The sequence below is a fragment of the Felis catus genome, chromosome B3 (assembly GCF_018350175.1).
Source record: "Felis catus isolate Fca126 chromosome B3, F.catus_Fca126_mat1.0, whole genome shotgun sequence".
Lineage (NCBI taxonomy): Eukaryota > Metazoa > Chordata > Mammalia > Carnivora > Felidae > Felis > Felis catus.
Window position 1 is genome coordinate 34083697 of NC_058373.1, and position 20371 is coordinate 34104067.

The 20371-nt window shown below is 42.7% G+C and overlaps 1 protein-coding gene across 7 annotated transcripts in view; it reads right to left on the reverse strand.

The window, feature by feature from the left end:
- Window positions 1–20371, reverse strand: part of THSD4 (thrombospondin type 1 domain containing 4) — a 576883-nt gene that overhangs the window by 84578 nt on the left and 471934 nt on the right. For all 7 annotated transcript variants that reach the window (XM_023255096.2, XM_045059086.1, XM_045059083.1 and 4 more), the window contains one exon: window positions 17586–17790. In XM_023255096.2, the coding sequence (XP_023110864.2) occupies window positions 17586–17790 (205 nt within the window). The remainder of the gene's footprint in view (window positions 1–17585; window positions 17791–20371) is intronic.

The following is a 20371-nucleotide window of genomic DNA, read 5'->3' on the forward strand; positions in this document are numbered from 1 at the left end:
GGCTCCAGGCGCCGAGCTGTCGATACAGAGCCTGACATGGGGCTGGAACTCACGAACTGTGAGATCATTACCTGAGCCGGAGTCAGATGCTTAACCGACTGAGCCACCCAGGTGCCCCTTTAACATATATATTTTTTAAAGTTTATACATTTATTTTGAGAGAGAAAGAGTGGAGGAGGGGCAGAGAGGGAGAGAGAGAGAGAGAGAGAGAGAGAGAGAGAGATTGAGAGAAAGAGAGACTCCCAAGCAGGCTCCATACTGTCAGCACAGAGCCCACTGTGGGGCTTGAACCCACAAACCATGAAATCATGACCTGAGCCAGACTCAGACACTTAACCGACTGAGCCATCAAGGTGTGCTGTCAGCTGAACATTTTAAAGAATCCAATGCATTACAGAACAGAAAGTTAGTATTCACATTATAAGTAGACTGTCTAAAAGCCCATTCCTTGTTCTTTGCCCAGACCTTATATACGAGCATTGATCAACTTCTGACTGCATCTACGAACATCTTGGGAACACCTCAAGCCAGTGAGTCGAGTTAGGGGACATCCCAGTGACTGGATACAACCCAAACACCTCTTCTCTAGTTCTAGTTCACTATCAGTTATAAAAGCATGTGCTATAAAACTTTGATTTTCCTACTGGCTTGATATGGTTAGAAAAAAGTCTTTTGCTTTTGTAAAGGTATTTATTGTCCAGACAAAACCTCAAAGCACAAATATGTGGCTCTATAACCGTGCAATCCTGGACTAGTCTATGTAATGGTAACAACCATAAAAATAGTAATAATAATACTTATTACTAATAAGTATACTAATTAGTATAATAATAATAATAATAATAATACTCATTGAGTAAGTTTTTCGTGCCAGTCACCGTGCTAAGTGCTTTACCAGTAGTATCTTATTTAACCCTCTCAACGACCCTGTAAGTATTATTGTCAGTTCATTTTATAGATAAAGAAAATAATATATGGAGAGGTCAAGTAATTGACTGGAGGCCACAGAGCCAGAAAGTTACATTGTACAGCTGACACAATCCTGCTTCTGTTGAATTGTTTGAGATTTTGAGAATGTACGCTGGGCACTTTTGCCAGTCAAACTGGTGACTACTGATTTTTCTTAAAATTCCAGGTTAGTTTTAGCCACTCACATTTTGTAAGTAAAGAAGAGGCTAACCGCAACGTGGAGTATTTATTTAGAAGAAAACTTAAGTCTATGGATTAGATCCTTTTTCTTTGATGTACAAATTTCTACCATATTAATAAAAAGTTACCTTAAGGGCTGATATTGGTCTTCCCAGCAATTCTGGGAGCTCATTAGACATAGGATGTGTTGGGGATCATTGAAAATTCAATTTAAACAAAGCATTGATGAAGGACGGGGGTAGGCTCTCTGCTGCCCGATGAGAAATTGCTGTGGGGATTAGGTCACTGCCAGAGGTGAAGGTCGAGATGACCACTGAGCTCTGGTGTCCCCAGAACTCACCAACAAGGACAATGAGACTGAGCTAGGTTTCCAGAATGCTCTATCAGAGAAGAGGGAAGAAACTTAGCTTTTCTCAAATACAACTCATTTGCATATTATCTACCCACCCCCAACCTTTGTCTTTTAAAATCGGATTGGTCACTTACATTTCCAACTCCTGAAAGTAACTCCTCTGTCTCCTCTACTTTCATTTGCTTCAGAGCAGCTCAAAATGCCAAGTGTACTTTATCATTCTGTGATCCAGCAGTACTTTGATGTGTTGTATGTTTAATAAGATATATAAGATGCTTAGCCTACACTCCGGGATTAAAGAAATGTACTTAAATTCTGGTTTTTAAGCAAGGCTCAGTTTGGAATCACTGAGCCCACTGATATACTGATATCTTTGTTTATCCATCATTTCCTGTCATCAGACTGTTGGTATAGACCTGGCCTTTCTAGAACAGTCGCTCTGCAATTCCTCTCCTTCCCTACTGCTGTCTTTAGAGCAGAGGTATGATCCTGTTGCAACATTCCTCCTGTCCAGCATCTTCAGTGGCTGACTACTGCCCAAAGATCCATCCGAAGGATGGAGTTTGGAATGAAAGGTCTTCCATAGCCTTAACCTATAGCTAGCTGTAGCCTCAAAAGTCAAGGCTGCCCTCACTTTCTTATAAGATGCCATGTTCAGACATGCCTCACATTTCCTCCTTCTCTGTGGCTCATGTGGCTCCTTTGGACTGGAATATTCTTTCTCCTATTTTTTTTCTGATAAAATCTTATCCATCCTATAAAACAGGGGTTGGCCAACTACGGCATGGGGGTCGAACTTGGTGACTGCCTTTTTTTGTAAATCAAGTTTCACCGGAGCACAGCTACACCCATTCATTCACATACTGCCCATGGTGCTTTCTTCACTAGGACAGCAGAGTAGACGCAGTCATGACCAAATGGCCTGTGAAGCCTAGAATATTTACTAGGTGGCTCTTTCTAAAAGCAGGTTGCATGGCACAAAAACAGACACATAGACCAATGGAATAGAATAGAAACCCCAGAACTAGACCCACAAACGTATGGCCAACTCATCTTTGACAAAGCAGGAAAGAACATCCAATGGAAAAAAGACAGCCTCTTTAACAAATGGTGCTGGGAGAACTGGGCAGCAACATGCAGAAGGTTGAAACTAGACCATTACTCACACCATTCACAAAAATAAACTCAAAATGGATAAAGGACCTAAATGTGAGACAGGAAACCATCAAAACCTTAGAGGAGAAAGCAGGAAAAGACCTCTCTGACCTCAGCCGTAGCAATCTCTTACTCGACACATCCCCAAAGGCAAGGGAATTAAAAGCAAAAGTGAATTACTGGGACCTTATGAAGATAAAAAGCTTCTGCACAGCAAAGGAAACAACCAACAAAACTAAAAGGCAACCAACGGAATGGGAAAAGATATTCGCAAATGACATATCGGACAAAGGGCTAGTATCCAAAATCTATAAAGAGCTCACCAAACTCCACACCCGAAAAACAAATAACCCGGTGAAGAAATGGGCAGAAAACATGAATAGACACTTCTCTAAAGAAGACATCCGGATGGCCAACAGGCACATGAAAAGATGTTCAGCGTCGCTCCTTATCAGGGAAATACAAATCAAAACCACACTCAGGTATCACCTCACGCCAGTCAGAGTGGCCAAAATGAACAAATCAGCAGACTATAGATGCTGGAGAGGATGTGGAGAAACGGGAACCCTCTTGCACTGTTGGTGGGAATGCAAATTGGTGCAGCCGCTCTGGAAAGCAGTGTGGAGGTTCCTCAGAAAATTAAAAATAGACCTAGCCTATGACCCAGCAATAGCACTGCTAGGAATTTATCCAAGGGATACAGGAGTACTGATGCATAGGGCCACTTGTACCCCAATGTTCATAGCAGCACTCTCAACAATAGCCAAATTATGGAAAGAGCCTAAATGTCCATCAACTGATGAATGGATAAAGAAATTGTGGTTTATATACACAATGGAATATTACGTGGCAATGAGAAAAAATGAAATATGGCCTTTTGTAGCAACGTGGATGGAACTGGAGAGTGTGATGCTAAGTGAAATAAGCCATACAGAGAAAGACAGATACCATATGGTTTCACTCTTATGTGGATCCTGAGAAACTTAACAGGAACCCATGGGGGAGGGGAAGGAAAAAAAAAAAAAAGAGGTTAGAGTGCCAGAGAGCCAAAGCATAAGAGACTGTTAAAAACTGAGACCAAACTGAGGGTTGATGGGGGGTGGGAGGGAGGGGAGGGTGGGTGATGGGTATTGAGGAGGGCACCTTTTGGGATGAGCACTGGGTGTTGTATGGAAACCAATTTGTCAATAAATTTCATATAAAAAAATAAAAAAATAAAATAAAAGCAGGTTGCAAACCCCTGCTCTAAAAGCCCAGTTTAAACACCACCTCCTCATGCTCCTCAGAGTATACTGTTAGAAGTGATTTCTCCATCCTTTGTACTCCCATACTGCTGGGTCTCTTACCAAAATCATCAAAGGATTCTCAAATGGCTTACAAATGCCTGTGGGGCAGGGGCCGTGCACCGTTCAACTTTATGTCTCTGCAATGCACTGCACACAGTAGGTGCATATAGATATTTGCTGAAATGTTTTAACTATTTTGCATGAGTATTGAGTCAGATAAAGAGCAGTGTTTGACCTAATCAGATTATACAACTACTAGTTTTACTGATTGAGGAGATCAATAAATTAGGCTCCCAAAGCACAATAAATATAAGTGTGACTGCCAGGCCACAAAAGAGGATGGGGTGGGAGGCTGGGGGGCCTATGTGAAAGTTTCTTTTCCGAGGAAGGACATGAATATTGACTTAGAACTCAGAAGCAGGAGATCTTTTTCATACTGGCCTTTATATGATTTTGAATCCAAGTGTCTGGCTTGGGAAAAGGGTAGAGCAGGATTAGGAGAGGTGGAAAGTTCTTCTAAGAGCTGTTGATGCCTGGTTGAAACAGCTGGAGGAGAGGTAGTAGGGGCAACCCAGAGGGGAAGGAGGAAAGAGGCTTGCCTTCAAAGCACACCCCTTCAGGGATTTGTTAGCAAAAGGAAGAGCAGCTCTCACTGGAGATCTGCTTAGTGACAAACGGGAAAAAAGATGTTCAGCTTCTCCTGAACCGGAGAGAGGAGGGGACGGTCCCGGAAGGCAGATTTCCCATTTCCGAAGCTCTAACCCTCAAGAGAAGATAAGGGACATTCCAAAAGATGGTATGAACCTGGAGCGGCCAGGATGGGTGGCCTGGAGCTCCTGGGCAAGAAAGCCTCAAGGTTACTGTTTTTCTCAGCTATCCCTTCACTTTGAGTCATATATTGAATAAAGGTTGTTTAACACCTTAGATATGTCTTCCTTATCTTGTATTAATTCCCTAACGTGGAGGCTCAGCCATCTAACACACGGCAGAAAGCCAGACTTTGATTCAGAGAGGGAAGGCTTAGCGGCACTTCCAAGTGGGTTAGGGAATGGGGAGATTTGGGACGACATTATCCACGCCAGACTCACAGACAATGGGTTCTGAGTTATTGCCCCGATCCAGGTAGGAGACCTGGGAGCAATTAACAGCCCTGCAGACGATCTTCTCCAGAGGTGTTGCTGCCCAGAGTGGGCCGGGAGAGAATCCTATTCTCCCTACAGGGACAGGGCTGTCAAATCACTTCCATAAACATGCAAGACCCAGCCCCCACTCAGCAGCTGTTTCCTGCATTTGAGGAAAGCATCCCATTAGGTACAGAAAAGCAGGTGTGGGTGCTCCGCATATGTCTGCGACAGATGATGCAATTAGAAGGAAAAAAAAAAAACCCCAATCACAGCTTAACTATTCCCCATAAAACAAAAGGCAAATCTAAGTACAAACAGGCACACTCACGCTTACATTTCCAGGCAACTAGGTGCTACCTAAAAAGCAGAAGATGAGAAACAATAATGAGCATAAGGGGCAGTTGATTTCATCTTATTCCACCGTATCTGAAAGCTTTTCAAGGCAGAGTGACTGCAGAAGTGAAAAGAAAGTCCACGTAAACAGACACAAGGACATCAGAGCCTTTCGAAATCAAACGGATGCGAGCTGTCAGACGCCAGGTGGAAGGGTGTGATGCAAAATGAAGTCCAGGAGGGCTAAAACCAACAACAGCGTCTTCCCAAATCACAGCAAGATTGCACAGGATCTTTGTTTGCAAAGATTTGGTTTTGGACAGGAATTATAAATGCTTGCTGCTGAAGAACAGGTCAGAGCTGAGTCCACATAACAAAAATCAAACACTCGGTGACAGCCTTTTCATGCCGTCACTAACGAGGAACATCCAGCCATGACGTGGTGTTTGCTGTCTGACCATCTCCCGGAGCTGCCATTACGTGCAGAAGGTAACTGAGGAGGGTCACAAGCCCGTCTCAGCATCTTGTTCTTATGCCCGAACGCAGACCACAGAGGCATGTCTTACCATCTGCTTAAATACTCTTAAAGACACGCTTGATGTGTTGGCAAGGATGTGGAGAAGCTGGAACCTGTGTGCATGGCTGGTGGGGACAGAAAATGGTGCTGCCACTGTGGAAAGCAGTCTGGAAGTTCCTCAAAAGTTAAACACAGAATTATCGTACGACCCAGCAATTCCGCTCCGGGGTACATACCCCAAAGAACTGAGAGCAGGGACTCACACAGTTACCTGTACACAATAGCCAAAAGGTGGGAATAACCCAACCATCCATGAACAGATGAGTGGATAAACAAAATGTGATATTATACATAAAAGGTACAAGTTTCTGACGCCATCCAACATGGATGGACCTTGAGAACCTTATGCTAAGAGAAATAATCCAGACACAGAAGGACAATTATTGTATGATGCCACTTGTATGAGGTGCCTAGAATAGGCAAATTCATGAGACAGAAAGGAGAGGAGAGGTCACCAGGGATTTAGGATAGGGGGGAATGGGGCATTATGGTTTCTTAGGTACAGCTTTTGGGATGATGAAACAGTTCTGGAAATGGATAGTGGTGATAGTTGCACAGTAGCATGAATGTATTCAACGTCACCCAATTAAATGTTTAAAAATCATTAAAGCGAAAAGTTGTATGTTATATATGCTTTACTACAATTTAAAAAGAAGAAAGAAAACCAGGATGTTTCATGTCTCCAAAATATTCTACTCTTTATAAGAGGTGGCTGTTCTTTTAGATGCTGGTTTCAGAAGAGCTTTGCTAAGGCAGATGGTGAAAGTCTAGTGACCAAGGCATAACTATGGCAACCTAGCCCGTGGGCTCTTGGTGAGGGCAGGCCTGATGACTTTCATCAAGCAGGAGGTAGTAGTGGGGGGAGGCACGGAACAGTGTGGAGGGGACAAAAAGGCTGCATGGAGTTTGAATATATCTTTCTTCTACTGCTGGGGGGAAGGGAGAAGGCACAGTTTCTCCCCTACGTCTCATCCCCTGGCCACATTTTTCTTGCCAACGGCCACGAGCAGGGACAATGCCTGACTCAGCCACTCATAAATTGTTCACCTCGGCAGGTCCCTCAACCACGCTGGGCTCAGCGTCCTCAGCTATAAATGCAGGTGCTGATACAACACCCCACCCCCCCTTCTCCAGTTGTGTAAGTGCTGTGTGACACAAAGAAGGTGGCCCCAGGATTCCAACAGCCTAGGAGCGAAACATAGGACTCAAGTGCCACGAAGGAGGTCTCATGATGAAGGTAGGCTAACGGTGTCTGAGCACAGGCCCCTGAAACAGGCTGCACAGCACATGTGTAGTCTCAGGAGAACCTTGATTTCTGTATGTCACCACTCAGCACGGTTGTAAGCACACAAAGGGTACTTGAGAGAAGGAATGTCTAAGGCTGGAATGTCTTCAAAGAGTACACAGCCTAACTGGGGAGAACACATGCATAAATTACAGTAAAACATGGCAAGTGCCAAACTGGAGATACAATCAAGGTCTTACGGGACTTCAGGAAAAATCTAACTCTTTGCTGTTCCTTTTCTCAGTCTTTTATTCTTTTGCCATGCATTAAGAAAGCAAGCAAGGGTTCTGAATGCCGGAAAGACAGCCCGCAGGAAGGTGCTCTAAGCCGGGATTTCTGTTGCTGGGGTTGCATGCAACTCAGGGGCCCATGGCCAACAGACTGGGTGAAATATTGAAGGGAGATGGGAGGAAGGGGCTTAGATTGGAAACTAAGAATTCATAGTGAGTTGATCAATGCAAACTTACTGGTAGGTAGAATTGTCATCCCAGTAGCACCTTTGACATTTATTATTATTATTTAGACATCATTCTTAAATAACTGACCCATGAAACTTTAGCCCCAAAGGGATCTGAGGGAGCACACAGGCCAGGGGTTCTCCTCTCAGCACCACTGACATTCGGGGCTGGACAGTTCTTTGTGTAGGGGCTGTCCTGTGCATTGTAGGATGTTCAGCAGCACCCCTGGCCTCTCTTTGGATTGGGGGAACAAAACAGCTCCTAGTTGAGATCCAGTGTAACACGGAACAGGTCTTTTAGCCTGCAAGGACATGGGAATCACCTAGGGAACTTAAAAATTCTGAAACCCAAGCTGTGCCCCAGGCCAATTAAATTGGGAGGTAAGAGCCAGCCATTGGCATATTTCAAATAGGCCTCAGACAGCATACCTCCTAGGATTCCAGTGTGCATCCAGGATGAGAACCACTGATCTAGAAAGATTAGGGAACAAACAGTTTTTGAATACCTCTAAGATGGTAGGTATTTTACCTACATCTCACTTAAAGTCAACAGCTCCATGAAACTACAATTGTTTTCCTAATTAACCTGTGAGTAAAGGGAATCTCAGAAAGGTTAAGGAACTTGTCCAGGAGCATCCCAGCTGGAATGGTGGCTCTGCAAAGGGCAGTTTCAGTGGGCAGTGGTGGGCTATACATGGAAGACAAAGCCAAGAACCGGAAAGTGGACAGGAGCAGAGCAGAAAAACGCACTCAGAGCGCAGGATGTAGTCCGGGGCGGGAGGGGTAAGCCCATGGTTACAGATGTGGACCTCAGAGAAGCCATTTTCTGGTTAGAATGAGGTCAGCACAGGGGAGAGACGGAACACACACATCCATTTGTTTCCCTCTTTGCTCTGTGGGGAAAAGGAACCAGAGAGACAGGGACACAGAAGCCATGGGGACACAGCTAGAGCAATCAAGTGAGATCAGGTAGGCTTTGGATGTCTAAGAAGAAAGATACAAAATGTTATACTCGAGCTTAGATAATCCTGGAAGCCTCTAGCAGTGGCGTGGAAGAGAAGGCTGTTTCCTGTTGAGCCATTATAAGGAAAACTTGAGACTTGGTATAAGGTAGGTTAAAGGTTGATGGTTCATGTTTATTATCCTATTGAATCCTTGCATATCTCCAAGAGACATTGGTTGTCTGTCTACTCCTTGTCTGCCCCCTGCCGATACACACTCAGAGGAGGCCTGTCAGACAGCACGCTGACACCAGAGTGCCTCTGCTCCATTTGAAGGAACGGCCTGTTGTAGAGACAGATTTAAGTCACTTAGTCCACCGGAGCTGCTATAACAAAATACCACAGACCAGGTGGCCTGTAAACAACAGACATTTACTTCTCACAGCTCTGGAGGCTAGGAAGTGTAAGACAAAGGATTCTGCTTCCTAGATGGCTGTCTTTTCCCTATAACCTCTCATGGCAGAAGGGGTCAGGGATCTCTCTGGGGCCTCTTTTATAAGGATGCTAATCCCATTCATGACGGCTTTGCTCTCATGACCTACTCACCACCCAAAGGCCACATCTCCTAAAACCCCCACCTTGGGGGTTAGGATTTCAATAAGTGAATTTGGGGGAGCCACTGCAGTAACTGGAGGAAATCCACTTAATAAGAAAATATCCACGAACTTCATAAATATAAATTGAGAAATAAGAATAATCAGACACTGGGGAAAAGAAAAAACAAGAGCAGGTTCTAATAAAAATTGTTAAAAGCTGGTTACAGAAAGGAAACTCCTTACTCTGATAAAAGTTACATATCAGAGAACTCTGCAAATGTCTGTTAGAAGCATTCCCAATGTTGGAACAAGACAAAAAAAAAAAAAACAAAAACAAAACCCACTGACATTATTATTCCAAACTTCTGGATTAGTCCAAAATTTTTTAGAGGTTTAAGCTGTTAAGTACCACAAGACAAGTGAATAATAAGAGGTAGAGTATGCATTAGAAGATAATATTATTATTATCTATAGATGTCAAGATTTTCCACCTAGAAAAATCCATGTTAAATAAGTGAAAAACTATTAGAATTGTTAAAGGAGTCTAGCAAGATGTCCAGGTAGAAAATAAATACATGATTTGATACATGCTGGCATGACTAACTAGAAATACAGTGGAAAGATCTTATACTATATTAGCAAAAACTATAAAATACCTAGGAATAAACCTAATAAAACCTATGCAAACTCTAGATAAAGAAATTTTATGAAAGAACACAAAATGGGAAGATATGCTGTACTCCTGACTCAAAAGAGTCAACGTTAGGGGCACCTGGGTGGCTTAGTTGGTTAAACATCTGACTTCGGCTCAGGGTATGATCTCGCAGTTCGTGGGTTTGAGCCCCACGTGGGGCTCTGTGCTGACAGCTCAGAGCCTGGAGCCTGCTTCGGATTCTGAGTCTCCCTCTCTCTCTGCTCCTCCCCTGCTCAAGCTCTGTCTCTCTGTCTCTCTTACAAATAAACAAACATTAAAAAAAAAAAAGTCAATGTTATGAAGCCATTTCTTTTATTCTTCAAATTAATCCATAAATTCATTGCAATCTCACTTGAGAAGCAGAAGTTTTATGGATTTTGACAATTTTGAAGTATATGTAGAAAAAATGTACAAAAATACTCAAGGAAATTTAGGAAAAGAGCAAAGTGTTTGGGTAGGGAATTAGAGAGGGAGAAGAAAGTTGACCTACAAAAGAATGAAACCTAAAACTACAGTAATGAAAACGATATGGTACCAAAACAGGAAGAGACAAATAGATCAGTGGACTTGAATCAAGAACCCACAAGAATACCTACATATATTTGAATTTAATATATGGTAGAGGTGGCATTTCAAATGAGTGGGGAAAATTTAATAAATAGCATTGTGACAACCCTACCTCACACCACACACAAAAATTAATTTACACAAATCAGTATTTAAATATACAAAATGAGTATAAAAATAATAGAAGAAAATACTAGAGGCTAATTTTATAATGTGGGAGGTGGGCAAGTCTTCCTAAGTAAAACAAACCCCACAAGCCATAAAAAAAAAATGATTGACATGTTTGACAAAAAAAAGATTAAAATTTTTCTCCACAGAAGAATAGATATGATAAGCACAGTTGAAATACAAGATAAAGACTGATATGTATATGAGCAGAAGATGGGTACTATCCATAACTTATATGAGTTCTTAAAACCAGTAAGAAAACCACAAACACAATTTAAAAATAGAATATTCATAGGAGTACAAATCACAATAAAAATGAGTGGTCAGGAAAATGCAAATAAAAAAGATATAGTAAAAGTTAATAAGTACATTCACAATATTTTGTGTTGGTCCAGGTTTGGAGAAAGGCACTTTTGGTGGGGGTACAAATTGGTACAACCACTTTGTAGAGGAATCTTACTTTCTCTCTCAGTGTTCATTCCATTTGACCTACAAATTCTATTTCTAGGAATCTATCCTACAGAAATATTTACATAAGTATGAAAGGATATACCTATTAGGATATTCATGGAAGCATTACTTGTAAGAAGACCTTTATTTAAATTTTCTTCTCCAAGAATTTGCTCTTTTTCTTCTAGAAACAACTTTTAAGTTATATATCTTGGCTTTTCTTTCATGGTATAGGCTTAAAAAAATGTCTACTGATCCTTGGTTGTCCACTTATGTTATTGTCTATTGATGTTTAAGATGAAAGCAATGGGAAGGCTGCTTGAGAATTCCGTACACATTGGCAGAGCTTGTCAACAGGCCAAATTTTAGAGGGTGAAAAAAATGGGGCACCGGTCATTCAGTTGCTTCTTCCTCCAATTCCACAATGGTTACTGAGGTCTTGGGGGCACCAATCCTCACAGCCACGTTCTAGTTCCCATCAGCTTTTGGATGAGGAGGTTGAGGCCAGCATTCTGAATGTGCGTGCCGGGGGGTGGGGGTGGGGTGCCCGTTCATATATTCCTCCATTTTTCAGTTCCATTCTCTTCTCCCACCCTCCATTTTATCTACTGCCCCCAGACCCGGAGGCTGCTGGGCTCTGCATACGGGCTGGCCCCTCCTCATTATTATCCCCTCAGCTACCAAGGCTATGATTTCCTCTGCTCTATTAGAGAACATTCTTCCATCTGCTTTCAGAAATGTGTTCCAGAAATTTGTTAAAATCATTTCACAGATGCCCCCCCTCTTCTTTTCTTGGTGGTTGTAGGTTATATCCTGTCTTATTCCTTTCGTATCATTTTGATGGAATCTTGGGAGGAAGGGGGCAAAAGAACCCTCATGTACTCAGTCTGCCATCTTGAACCACAAATCAAATGTATTATTTGCAATATTAGAAAATGAGACAATTTAAACATCCCTCAGTAGGGAACTGCTGAACTAGATTACGTTACATCTGTTGTATGGAATACTCTGCACTCAGAAAATAATGAATTTGCTTTATGTAGTAATATGAAAAGGTATCATGAAATAATACTAAAATAAAAAAGCAAATTGCAGAAAGTATGCATAATAACACCACTTTTAGAAGATATATTTTTTTTGTACTTCCACAAAGGACTGATACACACAGAGCTGGTAAGGGTGGTCATTTATGTGTCTTAATTAACACCTGAAGGCAGCGGACCCAGTATGGGGTTGGCACAAAGAAGGAATCTCATCTTTTTGCTCTATATCATCTGTATTGTTCAAAATTTTTACAATGCATGTGACAGATCTTTGGGATTAACTATCATACGGATGTTAAGACATTCTGTTATTTAAATACTCCAACCTTTCCCATATAGAGAGCAGCTCAGCTAATAAATGAAAGGTTTGCAACCTACAGACGATCCATGATACTTGATGTTTTAAATGCTGGTGATTATTATTATTGTTTAAAACTTTTAAGAAAACATGCTTAAAAGTAAAGGTATTGCCAATTTATTTTTTAAAGCTTACAGACCTTTAACAAATTTCTTCCAAGTCTCAGGCTCTATGACATGTAGCATGTTGGCAGGTAGAACACGTCCTGTAGAATCAATTTTGCTTGGTATGCTTTTATGTCTGATTTCTGAACTGTTACATAATGACATTAGTAAGCCGAGCTAGCTGCACTAGCCAAACTTTGATATTTCAGGTAGAATAGTTTTACAACATCTTATTACTAAGGAAGAGGTAAGTAATATAAAATGTCAATCATTTTAATAAAATTAGGTTTAACTTTTTATTTCCAAAGAGCAGGGTTCAGAATAACTCTCATGCAAAAGCACAATAGATTGCCTTTAGCAGATCTATGGATTCCAAAGCCTTTTCCATTAAAAAAAAAGATATCTATCTATCTATCTATCTATCTATCTATCTATCTATATCTATCTATCATCTAGGAATCTATAATGCACCAAATAGTGTATATTTTGGAGCATGTGGACAAATTCAAATAAACACTAAAAAATGGAGCTTGGGACGCCTGGGTAGCTCAGTTGGTTAAGTGTCCGACTGTTGGTTTCAGCTCAGGTCATGATCTCACAGTTTGAGAATCTGAGCCCCACATCAGGCTTTGCGCTTGCTTGGAATTCTCTCTCTCCCTCTCTCTGCCGCTCCCTCCCTCCTCTCTCTATCTCAAAAGAAATAAATAAACTTAAAAATAAAAGTGGAGCTCAGTTCTTCAGAAATTCATTGGTTTCCAATCTAAAATGAGACAAAGGGTCTATCTCCTGAAATCTGTGTATCATTAAAGGTCACAGTTTCTCCAGCTTTGCCCAGGGAAATAGTGGGCGTCACGAAGTGCTGAGCTGGCCTGTTGCCCCAGCTCCAGGTGGGTCTGTCCCCTGTGGGTTATGGCAGGACCAGGGCTAGAGCTCTGGCCTTTGGAGTCTGCATCCTAGCAGGACCAGCTCTTTTTTTTTTTTTTTTTTTTTTTTTTTAAAGTTACAGTGAAGAAACACTGTTTCTTTTTTTTTTTTTTTAATTTTTTTTTTTTCAACGTTTATTTATTTTTGGGACAGAGAGAGACAGAGCATGAACGGGGGAGGGGCAGAGAGAGAGGGAGACACAGAATCGGAAACAGGCTCCAGGCTCTGAGCCATCAGCCCAGAGCCCGACGCGGGGCTCGAACTCACGGACCGCGAGATCGTGACCTGGCCGAAGTCGGACGCTTAACCGACTGCGCCACCCAGGCGCCCCAGCTCTTTTTTGTTTTTAAATTTATTTTAATGTTTATTTATTTTTGAAAGAGAGAGACAGACAGAGAGACAGAGAGACAGTGAGCAGGGGAGGACATAGAGAGAGGGAGACACAGAACCTGAAGCAGGTTCCAAGCTCCGGGCTGTCAGAGCAAAGCCCGATGCGGGGCTCGAACTCATGGACTGTGAGATCATGACCTGAGCCGAAGTTGGATGCTCAACTGACTGAGCCACCCGGGTGCCCCTAGCGGGTCCAGTTCTTGATGGAAAAAACCAAACTCAGCGTCTGGTTGAATGCACCAAATTCAGCCATAAACTCAGCGTCTGGTTGAATGCACCATTACTATTTACATATCAGCCAAGATTTGGGGGATGTACGCCTCCTTCTTCTGCATATGTAGTTTTGATTTTTAAATTTCAATTTTCACATCCTCACTCTATCATTGCTTCTTCAGTAATTCTAGATCTTTCTCGAAGCAAGCAAAGTAAAGAATGCCCAATTTTAAAAATCAGAAGGCCACGTACGTCAAAATGCTTGGAGACTCTGGTACTTACCATACATATAGCACGACTGTTATCATTAACTGAGTGACTGGCCTAGAAAAGGCACTTACGTATTAAGGGTTTTAAAATTAAAAACCTTTTAAAATGAGGTGATAAGACCATCTTTTCCAGCAGTAATAATATAAGTCCTTCTGTTTTCATAGAAAGCTATTTTCCATTTCTATCAAGTTTGGAGAGTTAGTCATTAAAAAACACCAAGTGTTTCACGAGAAAAAGTTTGATTTGCATCACAAATAACTAAAGGTAATTCTGAGAAACAGGGCAACTGAAAAACTTTGAAAAGCTGTGCATGGTTTGAAAGCAATGACACAAATTTGAACTATTCCTTCCCTCTCTATTGCCAATTCTGCAGAACAGCTGTACATGAACAGCCAAATCAATTTTGTGCATCAAGTCACATTTTTACACAAAATAGTTTTCCTAGCCAGGAATTACACAGTAAGAAAACCAAAACCTTCACCATTACCTGGAAAATTGTAGAGAAACCCACCACATATCTCTTCAAAAAACGTTTAAGTGTTTGAAAATGTGTAATGTAAAACACAGTCGTTGAACAGTTCAAAAATAGCTAGAGACACCTGTGTTCTAATGGCTTCTCCACAATCTCAGGCAATCCCATGCAATTTAACTTTTAAACTATACAGGCCTGACAGAATAGGAGATTTAGCAGGATAGGTGGGATAGCTAAAGAGAATACTTGTGATCAGAAAAATACCATCCGAACCACTGTACATTTTAAAAGGTTGAATTTGGGGCGCCTGGGTGGCGCAGTCGGTTAAGCGTCCAACTTCAGCCAGGTCACGATCTCACGGTCCGTGAGTTCGAGCCCCGCATCAGGCTCTGGGCTGATGGCTCAGAGCCTGGAGCCTGCTTCTGATTCTGTGTCTCCCTCTCTCTCTGCCCCTCCCCCATTCATGCTCTGTCTCTCTCTGTCCCAAAAATAAATAAACGTTGAAAAAAAAATTAAAAAAAAAATAAAAATAAAAGGTTGAATTTTACGATACATGAATTACATGTCAATAAACATAAGAAAAAAGGAGGAAAAAAAAAAAGCATTGCACGTAGTTTCAGTGCTGCAGACAGAAGGTCCCATTCATCACCTCTGGAACCTCCTTTCTCTGTGGCCTGTTCTTCTGTTTCCATTCTCCCTCCTTTGCCCACATGCCATCCTATAATATTGGCAAAGGACTCTGGATTTCTCATGCACCCAACTGCTCTCTGGGCATACAAGGTTGAATTTGACTTTCTGAATCATCATGAGCCTTTTTTAGAGGGAGAGGGAATTTTGATTCCACGAAGCTCTGATGTACTAAAAAGGTCTCGGAGACAAAGGAAAGGGAACGAACATTGGTCAGTGGCTAGTAAGTGATAGGGTTCTGCTGGGTTCTGAATATCTGTTACGCCATTAATTGTCCTGAAAACTTACAAGGTCAAGATTCTTTTTCCCATACTCTAGATGCAAACACTGAGGCTCTGAGAGCAGTTTCCATTCAGACATCCAGTGGATATTCACCCAGGGTTTTCTCTTCAGAGGGCACAACTTAAAAACTGTTTCCCGAACAGGACTAATTTGAGCAATGAGAATTTACTAAAAACAACACAACACTCGTGAAAAGTGGCATTGTTTTCTGGTGCAGTTGCACCCAATGACGCTTCAACTAATCCCCTGAAGAACATTTTCCACTCTAGAAGATGGGATGTTTATGGAGATGTGATGTTCTAATATTCAAAAAAAAAAAAAAAAAAAGGAGTAAACACACACAAGGACTCTCTTCTCACAACTAAAAATAACACACAAACCACTCATTGGGAAAACTGGGCTTATTATCACTTTGGTGGCTCCTGGGCTTGCCAGAGCCAATGGGTCAGCTCTCCACGTTAACTGGACTTGTCTCAGGGTCTCACCTGCCATTCCTTCCTCCTCCTGCCAATAAATCCAGGTGAAGCTAATTTCAGTTGCATTTTCCTGGGTGCAGAGAGAAGAGCTGTGGCATTTGGAGTTGTCGGGTCTGGATTTATCTTCGGGGGTGTTCCTGGTACTTGAAATTTGCAAAATTAACCACCTCTCTCAACTGCTGCAACCACTGACTGCTGCATGGCCAATGGTGTACCAGAAGAACTCTGAGAACTGCTCATGGGTATTATATCTTGATAGACTGCTATGCTTGGAGATAGACTGCCTGGGTTCGAATCTCAGCTCCACCTCATCCTTGCTGGGTGATGTGGGCAAGTTACATAATCTCTCTGTGCTCATTTCCTTATCTATAAAATGGGGATAGGAACTGCTCCTATCCCTAGGGTTGTTGAGAGGGTTCAATAATTTAGTAGAGGCAAAACACTAACAATGGTGCCTGGCACATAGTGTCTGTGCCATTTAAGTGAAAGACATAATTAAAAAATGAAAATGAATATTGCCTTCATGAAATGACTTTCAGGAATTGCTTTCCTTGTGTTATTTTGTTGGTTAATCTGCACATGCTTACCTAAATTAGAAATTGGTAAAAATTAATTTGTATGGCCTGATTGGCTTTGTGTCAAATGCAATCAGCCAGAAACCCAGGAGGAAGTATCAACGAAGATCTAACTTTCAGCAGGACAATGGATTAAAACGGCTTCTTGATATTGACGACATTGACCAAAATGACTGCAGCTGTTAAGAAGATACACACATGCTCTACACATCCTCCTGCCTCAGGCAGATGAAGCAGAAAGAAGAGAAAAAATGGTTTTACTTTAGACTTGTAGGGAACGAAGCTCCAGACAGGGTCATCAATGGCCCCTGGCCACCTTGAACTCCCAACAGAACAGACTGGCACATACCCTGGCTTTTTATAGAGCCTCCCCCATCTCAGAGAAACCATTTACCTGTTTCATAACCACGTTGCTCTTGGAAGGAACAAAGGCTGGCTTAAATGTGTAGGTATTAAATATTTATTTGCAAGGACTTTTAAAATTTTCTCCACCCATGCTTCTCATTTCAAGGGGGAGGCCAAGCGGTGCTTTGGCGTGCCCCAGTGGCACCTTCTACGTGTCTACAGACCTCTGGACCCTGCTGTGTCACGATCCTGGGAAGGAACGAATCATCTGGTAGTGACAGAGGGTTTCCTCTGGAAAAAGACCAAGCTTACCCAAATAGTTGTTGCTCTTGTACATCTCGGTGATGTTGATTTTGGTGGCTCCTTGGGGAATCTCGACAACTCGGTGGTAGCCCAGGCTCGTGAGGGCATGCTTGAACACGCCTGACACAACCTGACAGCCTGTGTTATCGCCTCCACACACCCCGCATTTGTCCACAACTTTGTCGGAGCCTAAGTAGTCGTCACAGCCAATGCTCTGTGGAGAGGTAGAAAACAAAAGACTCTTGTAGCATGTAACAGGAGTACGAGGGGATATGGGGCGAGGGGGAGATGGAAGATCTATTACTGGGTCTCGAACCGACCTCCCTCCTGCCCCCATTCAGCCCCTGCAGGTGAGCAAGTTCATTCTTCCCACACTCGATGGATAGTCACAAAGCACCGACTCTGGGCAAGAAACGTATGAAATGTACACTCTAGGGGCGGGGTGCAGGCCCCAGACAGTAGACAAGACAAGCAAATCAAACAGTACGCTTGGTGGTGGCAAATTATAAGGAGAAAATTACGCAGAGAGAAGGAACAGGGAGGGTGTGGGGGCCGGTCACTTATTTATACTGGCTGGACAGTGAAGTTGTCCTGCACATCCATCCCCTTATGGGACTCAGAGGGGAGAGATCATCTGGGATTTCTATACAAAGTTCTTTGGCTCCAATGGTAAGTATTGCACCGAAAATTGGGGTTTGTCCCCAAGTCTTGTGTTCTAAATGACAGACCGTATAAATGCTTAGCAAAGTACCCTGAGAAGTGGTATTCGCAGGCTTAGCGTCTTAGGGCATTAGGTCAAATTGGTCGAGATCTGGGTCTCTGCTGGTCACTGTGGCTCTGAAGAGTTGAGCAGCAGGATTTGGCTTGGCTCCCCCAAAGCATTTTTCCTGGGGGAAAGTGGGGAAGGAGGCAAAGGCCAGAGACACCAGCGAGCTAGACGATGATCTTCCCATGACTCAAAGATTTCTTTTGCTTTATCTTTCCCCTCCCTGTTCATGTTTCTGTTGGGGCCATTTTATTTTGCACTTGGGACAAAGTGCAAGATCATTACCTTTATACAGTCTTTTCCTACTTCCGGGGCTCATGATCATGCTTCCTGCACCTAAGATGTGGGCATGTGGTTGGAGCAAAGAATTCTGTCACATTTCTACGGGCAGATGGAAGTGAGCAGATGACAGCTGGACAATGAAGCGCTGTGATGACAGGATTCATTCACTGGGTTATGGGGATAGGGAACGGTACTTGGAATCAGAATGGTACTCTAAAACTCGAGACACATGTTTGTGGAATCACAGGCTTGTGTTGGGTCTTTGAATTCTAAAGAGCAATCATCAGACCCCATCCCAGGGGGGCAAAGTGGTCGGCAAACCATTCAAAATCCACTTGTGATTTTGTGAAATAACCCTGGGTCTGTTCACAAGGGCCCTACAGGTCAAATCCTATATGCAGAGTCAAATCAGAAGGTTTTCAGGCTGTCCCCTCCAACCTCACGTTTGATTGACATCTTTCTGTAGACACTGTACCCCTGCATTATTACTTCCATATTCCTGAGTGCACATTAGTCCATCAATAATAACTGGTCTCTCTTCACAAATAACTTCTCTGTAAAACATTATTTCTGACAATAACAGAACATCATCTCAATATGTTCATCCACATCCAATTAACCTCTCAAAATGCCATGTTTGCTGTGTATTTCTCCTCCCTCAAATATTTCCTGCCCCTGCCCCATGCACATTTTAGCAGAAAAATAAGGAAAATGTTTTCCATGCATGATTTCCATCTCTGACCCCTTGGGTTCTCCTTTGCTTTGAGAAAAGAAAAAAAAGAAACAAGCAAAATGCCACATTGCCAAAGCAAGATTCCAACCAAATTAAGGACATGCCTCTGATTGTCACTGATGGGGACGATGGAGAGAAATGTTGGTCAGCACACAGTCCTTCCTGTCCAGCAAAATCTCACTCTCCTCCCTTTCCATTTCTGCCGTCCCTGGGCCCGGTTTGTCCCAGACTGAGCTCCTCCTCACGGGGGATTCCAGTAAAGGGAGCACTTCATACAAAGGCAGAGAGGTAGGAAAGCATGTTCACAGAATAACACGGCTCAAGTGTAGGGTTGCTGGGAGGCATGAAATCAGGCTGGAGAATTCAGCTGAATGGTTTAAGAATCTTGTTTGCCAGGAGGAAGAATTAGAATTTTATCCGATGGCATCAACAAGCAACCCCTGGGTGTCGAGAAAGGGAGGGCCATGCTCAGATTTGTTTCTCAGACGATAACTTTGGTGTTGTGGAGAGGGTCCCGGAGTGAGGAGAACAGGCAGCCTAGCCCGTCTCTCTCTTCTAAATGGGGTGTAGGGGACATTTCACGGATGAATGAGAGCCTCCAAAGACAAGGAAAGACATCACATGAATCCTTAGCCCCCAGCCCAATTAGAGCGGGAGGACCAACAAGAAAATTACAAATTACACAGCCACAGTGGGCTTCAGACAACAACAGACACAGACTAAATGCCATTTTATCTTGTGAAACAGATACTATATTGAGATGTTCTCCACAGTCCCATGAATGCCACCCCCACATGCCAGATTTCCTATGCAGCACAGCCACTCTGCAGGAATCTAGACATGGGAGGGAAGGTTGTAACCTTTTCTCCTGCCAGACGTCCAAATGGCCTACAGGTTGGCTTCGGTGAAGCGTGTAGCCACACAAGAGAGACGCCAAGAACTACAGGTGACACCCTGTTTCCTCAGGGCTTCATGGTCACTTCCTTCTGGGCTCAGCGCTGAAAACATCTCCAC